At 38.0% G+C, this 8114-nt stretch overlaps 1 protein-coding gene across 2 annotated transcripts; it reads left to right on the plus strand.

The window, feature by feature from the left end:
- Positions 1-640: 640 nt before the first annotated feature.
- LOC135198045 (uncharacterized) lies at positions 641-7564 on the plus strand. Of its 2 annotated transcripts, none has more exons than XM_064225425.1 (4): positions 641-762; positions 3083-3260; positions 3916-4125; positions 5378-7564. In XM_064225425.1, exons 2-4 carry the CDS (start codon positions 3090-3092, stop codon positions 6044-6046), a joined length of 1050 nt encoding a protein of 349 aa, XP_064081495.1. In that variant the 5' UTR covers positions 641-762; positions 3083-3089; the 3' UTR covers positions 6047-7564. The 2 variants fall into 2 exon arrangements, with proteins under 2 accessions (XP_064081495.1, XP_064081494.1); XM_064225424.1 differs by lacking the exon at positions 641-762 and adding an exon at positions 778-926.
- The last annotated feature ends 550 nt before the right edge of the window (positions 7565-8114 follow it).

Raw genomic sequence — 8114 nt, forward strand, 5'->3', positions numbered from 1 at the left:
GAACTCGCTTTGACACCAACGGCACCGGGGCACCGGTCATTTAAAATAAACTTTTCATTTGTAAAGGTCCATAGTATGGAACAACCCTACTAATGGTAATCAAGGAGAACGTTTTGTATATATATATATATATATATATATATATATATATATATATATGTATATATATATGTGTGTGTGTGTGTGTGTGTATATATATGTATTTATATATATATATATATATATATATATATATATATATATATATATATGTAGTATATATATATATATATATATATATATATATATATATATATATATATATATGTATATATATATATATATATATATAATATATATTGCAAGCTGTATAGTACTATTATCTGATTATGGAATCTGATGTTACGTATGTGACTTTTCGAAAACTGCATTTTTACAACTTTATTAACACTATGAAACACTGCTAATGCTTTCCAGTCCATGCCCGTAACTTAATCTACCTGATATAAAAAAAAATGCTCTTAGGAGTTACAATACTTTAGTTAGTTGGCAATGTATAACGCTAATATAATTCCATATTCCTGATTTTGCATTCCCTTAGTCTAAACAAAAGAGAAAGAAATTGTCTCGCACGAGAATTTTCCAGGTTTTGTAGGAAGAACCTTCACTCTGAAAACACCTCGAAAGGAGTAAACAATCATCCTCCATTCCATTGTGGATGTTGGGTTGTTCACTCTAAGATCGGTCTTCCTCGGTACTGTAACAACGCCTGTGGAAATTACGGTAAAATAGGATTTGTTCTGGTGGGAGTGTGTGCGTTCGGGTTTTCCTCCGATTAATTGTAGTCAGTGTTTTCCTCTCGTTTTCACTAAACGGACCCTTTGTGCTGATTTCGTCTTGCAAGCTGTGTCCTTTCGAAAAACGACACATAAGGCAATGTACCTGTGGTACGAATGGTATAGTTACAAATTTAGAGACATTAGCCTATCGCAAACTGGGCAGCATTCATGATGTCACGTATCTTATCGTCCACACTATAAACTGAATTTGCCACCCGCTTTTTATTTTAGTATGATCTGAAACGGCTTTTGAAACTGCAACACCGATCTGTAATGTATGGTTCATATAAGTAGGTCTAACATAACAGTGCAAACGACGGTCGCATATGAAATGTGTATTAGTAAGTTGATTCGTAAATTAACCGAAACTGGGACGTTAGTCCTGGCAGTGCTCATTAATGTTATCCAGGTCTTTCACTGAAACACTGAACACATATTTGAAACCAGAGGTTGGGCTTGTTGAGCTTGGAAAAAAATCCAGATCGTTTTACGTAAAAACTAATTATTTTTCTACCCAGACGAATTGGACAAGAATGATATGCTACGTAATTAGCTCGGTTAAATTAAAATTTTACCACGGTCTTTTCAACCTTCAGAAAGGCACAGTAACTGTTGCCAATACACCTCACGTGATATACTGTAGGCATTACAAGAGTGTATTTGCCGTGTCTCTTTATAGTACTAACCTCAACAACTTTTTAGACTTGTACCTTCCCGTTACCGCCATTGTTGCTGATTTTGTTCAATCCTTGTCAAACTTCTTTCTTCTATGTGCAATGTGGGGTTTTCTCCCAGTTCCACTTTTTGATCCTTGTACTTAACCTCCTTAATTTTCTATATTATGCTCTCCAACCACTCCACGTTGTAAATTGCAAGGTCGAAAGTGCATCATTGCTTGGTTTGATATCCCAAATTTCATAAAATCAAATTACGTTACTTGCTTGTGAACTTCCAGACTGCAGCAACAGCTTATTTAACCCATACAGTAAACCTATTCCAATTACATAAGCGATGGTGATGAATATACAAGAGAGCGCTTCCACAAGGATTGTTTAAACTGTTTTCAAACACGATGACCTACCAGTTACAATTTCGTTAGGGTTTACACCAGGTCTCTGGCATGGGACGCACTTCGAAATTCTACAGCCCAGGAACTTTCTTGGGCGTTGTCGAAAGTAAAATAATCTACGTTACGAATTTTTTTCCCGACTAAGTTATTCCTGTTTTTCCCCACACGTTTGCGGCACTGATGAGTAGTCAGCCTCGTTCCAGTAATATTTCTTGATACTATTCCTGCGGATCAGATTTACAGTGAGTTTAAACAGACTTCATAAAAGAAACTGCTCACTTCGCCAATGGCCACAGTAAATTTAAGATAGTATGTTATAGTGTGGATTCGATAGTAAGGACCATACCGTATACAATCTCGGGGTGCTTGCGTTATTTTGTATGAGTTTGGGGGTCTCGCAGAGCGCTTTCGTTAGCGCGGTTTTTAATGCAATCGTCAGAACGAAGATACACGAAACAGGATGATCAAAAGCGTAATAGACCAGAGATGGGGCTTATGGCGCATATAATCGAACGGTTCATATTCTTAAATTCAGTATTTCAAAACAAATATCATCGGTGAATGTTCAGTTATATATTTTTATATGGCACTTCAGTTTAATTATTTCATTTCAACATAAGTTATTCATGTTATATGTAACGGGCAATTTGAAGGTAGGTATTCAACATAGTTAAACGTAAGTACCTCTTCCCAGGCAATCAAAGCGCAGCATCGTCCGCTTTATAAGGCCGTAATGACCCCACAGTGTATATTTTCAATACCTCATTCAATTGCCGAGGGTACGACACGTTCAATCAAGTAGGGTCTAAACTAATTCAGGGAACGTTTTAACTGAAATCTGTTGATAAAGCTTTTACCAATAACAACCAGATAAGAGCTATCAGATTGGGTCCATCGTTCATAAATAAGCATAATTTGATTCACTGAATTAAAAATTTCTGTAATTCCTTATTTCAATGGACAGGGGTTTTCGGATCCATACGCCCATGTGCATGTTTTAAACGGTGATATATTTTAGGTCCGTTAAGTTTAAATACAAAATCTGTAAGAGTGGAATTACCTTGCCTCTTAAAATTGTAGAAACCATTTGTTTGATTAAAAAGAAAGGAAGGTCTGTATCCCTTATCCAAGTCAAGAATTTGATGCCACGTTGTATCCCAATAGTTTCCTCTCCTCTCTCTTTCTCTCTCTCCAGCGTCACAATGGCCGCAGCGGTCGTCAAGGAATCCTTGAGGAGGACCCCAAAATTGCTCAGAAAGCAGGCTGCAGACAGGTTCGCTTTACACATTATCAAGAAAGCTCTGCCGTGCATCGAGGTTGGACTAGACAGGGATATGGAAGACCAGGACTATCGCTATAAAATCCACATGCTAGTAAGTAAGGTTTATTTTTAACTGGAACCTTAACATGTGAGCGAGTTATTTCAGATATTCAGACAAATGCTCTTGTATTGAATTCTTGATGTGCTGGTCGTTTTTCAATAATATCGTTCGGGTTATCTGTTGTAAGTAGAAGTAGTATCGTTATACAATGTTGGCCGTCATAAGCCCCATCTCTGCATCTTTCAAAACAGTCAACATGGCCAATAGGTTGAACTCTTGACAACGTACTAGTTTGCTATTGGGCCTAAACTCTACGATGTGTAATCTGAGAACGTTATGAACTATTGTGATTTTAGACTGGAAACTTTTTAGCATGTTTCCCTTACAGTAATTTGTTTCCAACTGTGACTAAAATTATGGCTCGTAATAACACTGGCTTTGGTAATTACTATCTGCTTGTTTTACTTCTGTTTGTGCTCTGATAATCGTTACCCATTTATAAAGTTATTTTCCTTTCTCAAGAATTCAGCCTTACAATTCTTATAAGCAGCGCAAACACGGATTTAGTGTTTCGAGACTTTCAGACTTCGTTAAGATATCTTGAGATTCAGCGTTCAGAGACCATGGCTTGGTCAAGATGTTTGGAGGCATTTATTTCACGAGTTCAAAGTGCGTAGCTTTTTCCGTCATTTTCATTCTTTTTCAGAGTCTGCTCAGGCAAATGAAGGACTGGTACTGGCAAGAAGCAGATTTCCTGGGCCACATAAGATCAAAGAACAGAATGAGCATCTCTAACTCTCTCATGGATGTTCTGGACTGGAAGAAGACCTACAGACGGATTCCGATGATGCATAGGTTCATCATACAACTGATGTTCTGCTGTGAAGTGGGCACTATCGACAGGTGGCAAGAGATGGTAAGTCTTCATATGGAAGCAACATATTCGTTTCCTATTCGTAGATAAGGATTTGGACTTTACATGTGTTTATTGTGGACATTGCTGGAATGTGTTAAACTGAGGAGTAGAGCTTGTACGTTAATAAGTAAAAGTTCTGTATTATTCTTCTGGGAGAGCAGTTGGAATAACGAACGGAATTTTATCGGGGTGAGGAGCTAGCAAGATAAGTGACTTTTTCGTCAGCTGGAAAAAATTCTTCTAAGAGGTAATTGTTTTGATGCTGCAGTTCTGTTAACGGCAAATGGCTCCTACACTTAGCAGCACGGTCTTTTGGCTATTTGCACGAGCTAGTAAGGTGACCTTCATTTTAGCTTTGCATCAACATTATTCGTCATAGAAAAGAAAACTTAATCCTTTTAGGTCATTTTGTTTCATTACCTAGAAAGTGGTGCACGTCTTTGCATTACACGGGAAACTATTTAACTGGACTCCATTACAGTAGTTGAAAATTTGATTTCGGTCTACAAAGCTACAATTTACCACTGTGTATTTGGTTGGGCATATAAGAGTTACCAAGCGTAAAGAGACATGTTATGACATCACAAAGCTTTATAGGATGCATTTCCTATCTGGTCGAGCTTGAAAAGGAATTTAGTAATCTAATTCCCACGCTGATAAGAAGAAATACTCTACATTTGTCATTTTATTGGAATGGGGGCGTGTACTGATTGCTAGGACACAGATGGTCAGGTTATCGAACTGGAAAAAGACAGAGTTACTTGACTGTATATATACAGCTCGGTCAAAGCAAATCTGTAGGTCAAAATACCCCCGTAGGAGGTAGCGTTGTCGGTGTACCTCATGTGGTGCAATGTATGCATTACTAAAGGGCATCTGCAACGTCCTTCGGCCCATAGCTACACTGTCTCTAGCCTTTTAATTTGCCTCCATTCCCGCGTCCTTTTGTAAGTACATCTTGCTTTAAGGGAACCATTTATAATGAAGTCAAAGAACTGTGTGGAGGCGTGTACTGCGCTCTCATCACTTGTCAGGGTCATGTTTCAATTAATTAAGCTCAGAGCTGAACAAGAAACTGTTAAATTTGTTGCTAAATTAGAATTATTGTGTAGGAGGGTTTTGACAAGTTCCTCGAGTGGTATAATTAAAGTGTCGTTTTGTAACATTTAAACTAGCATACTGAGTAATTTTGGAGTCAAAGTTGGTACGTAAACTTCATTCTTGATTATTATTATTATTTTTTTTTTTGCAGATCATTCAGTTCAGGGATTGCCAGGCAATGCATATTTTACTAAGGGCAATGGGAAAACTCTACTTCACCAAATTCAGCGATACATGTTTGAAGTTGATGGACCCCTCGTTACTGGCACTGATATTTGACCTTGCTTCGGAACTGACGATGATTCACCTTCAGTGCAACCTTAACATCCCTGTTATCGAAGCCATAAAGGAAAGGAGGCAGAGTCTGGACACCCTGATGATAGACGTGGAAGGAATGTACATCAGCAGCTTCATGTCGCTGGAAGGCCCACTTTACAGGTTATTTTTCAGAAACAAAAGTAAAGAGGACGTGACGGAATGTTTGAATAACAGCGAGGATGCCCCCAGAACATTCGGGAACTTGAGAGAAATCGCTTTCAGATTCGACATTTGTCCTCGGCAGGTGTTGCAGTTGGTATTTTGCCTTCACCATTACTACCCCGGGGTCAAGGTCAAACTTACCTCTTTAGTGTCATTACCATACGACTCCATGCAGAAGAAAAGACCTTTCATTTCTCCTTCTCTCATGGTTGTCAAATCCGACGACAGTAAGAAAGTTTACTCATATTGTAAGGAAGAATATTGCGCAGAATTTTCTGGCGAGTATAACAATTCGTTTGTTTGTTCTGCTGAGGGTATACAACCTCAGCTTAACCTTTAGTGAAGCACTGGCCGAAATACGGAAAGGTATGATGTCTTCCCCTCAAGTCACCACAGTTAACTTTATGTACCACGAAAGAATTTTGATGTTTATCTCGCCAACGTTAAGTGATGTGGCAGAAACGTTGACTGAACTGCACGTTTACGGACTCTTGGAAACAGCCGAGGACAAACGCACATTTTCTCAGGGCCTCGGCAGATGCAAGAATTTGAGGGAACTGACCCTTTTGATGAAGCTGACGAGCAGCCCGGAGATGAAACTGACAGAGATGCCGAAATTGAGGGTCCTTTCAATCGGCTTTGCAAAGTTCTCGCCTTTGAGCTTGTTCGGAGTAGCGCCAGACCTTTGGATCCCCGTTGATGAGTTTATCGAGAAGTTCTTGTTAATGATGGTAGAAGCAGCAAGATCCCTGGAATTTCTTCACATCCCAGGAAAGAACAACCTTTCGATATTAGCCGAAACGGAATGTTTCCAGAAGCTGAAGACTCTGAGTATTGCTGAAGGGACGCTAGAGAACCTCAGGCGTAGCTTAAGAAAGTTGCCGGCCCTGTCCACAGTTGTGGTAGGTTCTGAGTTTGGCTACAAGAAGTACTTGATACTGAAGAAGCAGTACAAGTGTACAGATCTCAAAGTGGTTTACAAAAAAGAGAGGCTAGTTATCCCGTATACCTGATGGGTGTTGTTGTTTGTGGCTTCGTGTTAGACGTTATGGCTTAGTAGAATATATTACTAAGCAAAATCTTCTTGTGCTAGTGTGTGCAGTAGCAAGTTTTACCGTAAAAATTCTTTTTGTGGAATTTTAACATTTTATTACGGCAGTCTACTGACACGGAGTGCCTATTGTTAATTAAATTGTATATTGCATTTTTATGTATATTTTGTTTAGAAAGCGACCAAATCGAGCTATGTCAAGTTTTGACTAAGTTTTACCTCTTGATGGTTCTCGTGCAGGTGCTTTTTTTATGTCGAGAACCATTTTAAATACCAAATATATTTTATAACAGTGAGCGGGATTGGAACAAAAAAACAATGGCGAGGTTTTGAAGTAAAAACTTCAAGGAAACCGGTAAAATTAGCGTCTGATATACTGTGGTGACTTTTTTTAATGATTTATGGGGGTATATCGGCTGATGTTAAGGACTGTCGTATAGATAGTTCATGAATTGTTGTAAAGTTCACTGAAGTATTCTTCATCTCGTTCTTCCTTCCAGCAAATTTTTCAAAACTTTATTTTAAAGCTAGGATTTAGGCTTTTTTTCAAAAATGTTGAAATTAGTCATTTTACTCTTCTCTGAATATTGGTGTTTATTTTATGCTAGGTTACTTGTTTCAAGTAGAATGTGAGATTACTGTCAGTTCATTTTAACCAAAAACTGTATTGCTTGAAATTTATGTTACAGTTCTTAACTGTAGATGATAAACTAGATTTATCCATTTTTACTTGAATCTTTGCATTTTTACTGAACAGCTGTGTGCGTGAAGAGTGTTGCATTATATTAGATTTTTCACTCCAAATTCTGTATTTGTTTCATTTTGTGCCATGCCTAATTTTATGTGTATTTTGTAGATGAATTATGAGTCGATGTTTATATGGATCTGCCCTATTTTACACATTACATTCTAAAAGTTAATCTTTATTATAATTCAGATTAAACTTCTTACTTTACAAGGCGATGTTTATATGCTGGTAATTGTACACGAAATTGACTCTATCCCTTGGGCATTGCACAGTAAAGAAAATAGTAGCTAATTACCAAAGATAGTGTCCGTGACCTGGAAATAAATTTCACGAAAGTATGTTGAACAATTTATTCAGTCACATTTGTAAGAGTGGCAGGTTATATGTGTATGATCTCCCTATGAGTAGTGAAAATGAACAAATATACTCTCCTTACGAGTGGCGAAATGAACAAATATACTCTACCTATGAGTGGCGAAATGATCACATACGCCCTCCTTACGAGTGGCGAGATGAACAAATATACTCTCCTTACGAGTGGCGAAATGATCACATACGCCCTCCTTACGAGTGGCGAAAAAGAACAAGTATACTCTCCTTACGAGTGGC

This window comes from Macrobrachium nipponense, chromosome 21 (genome assembly GCF_015104395.2).
Source record: "Macrobrachium nipponense isolate FS-2020 chromosome 21, ASM1510439v2, whole genome shotgun sequence".
NCBI lineage: Eukaryota > Metazoa > Arthropoda > Malacostraca > Decapoda > Palaemonidae > Macrobrachium > Macrobrachium nipponense.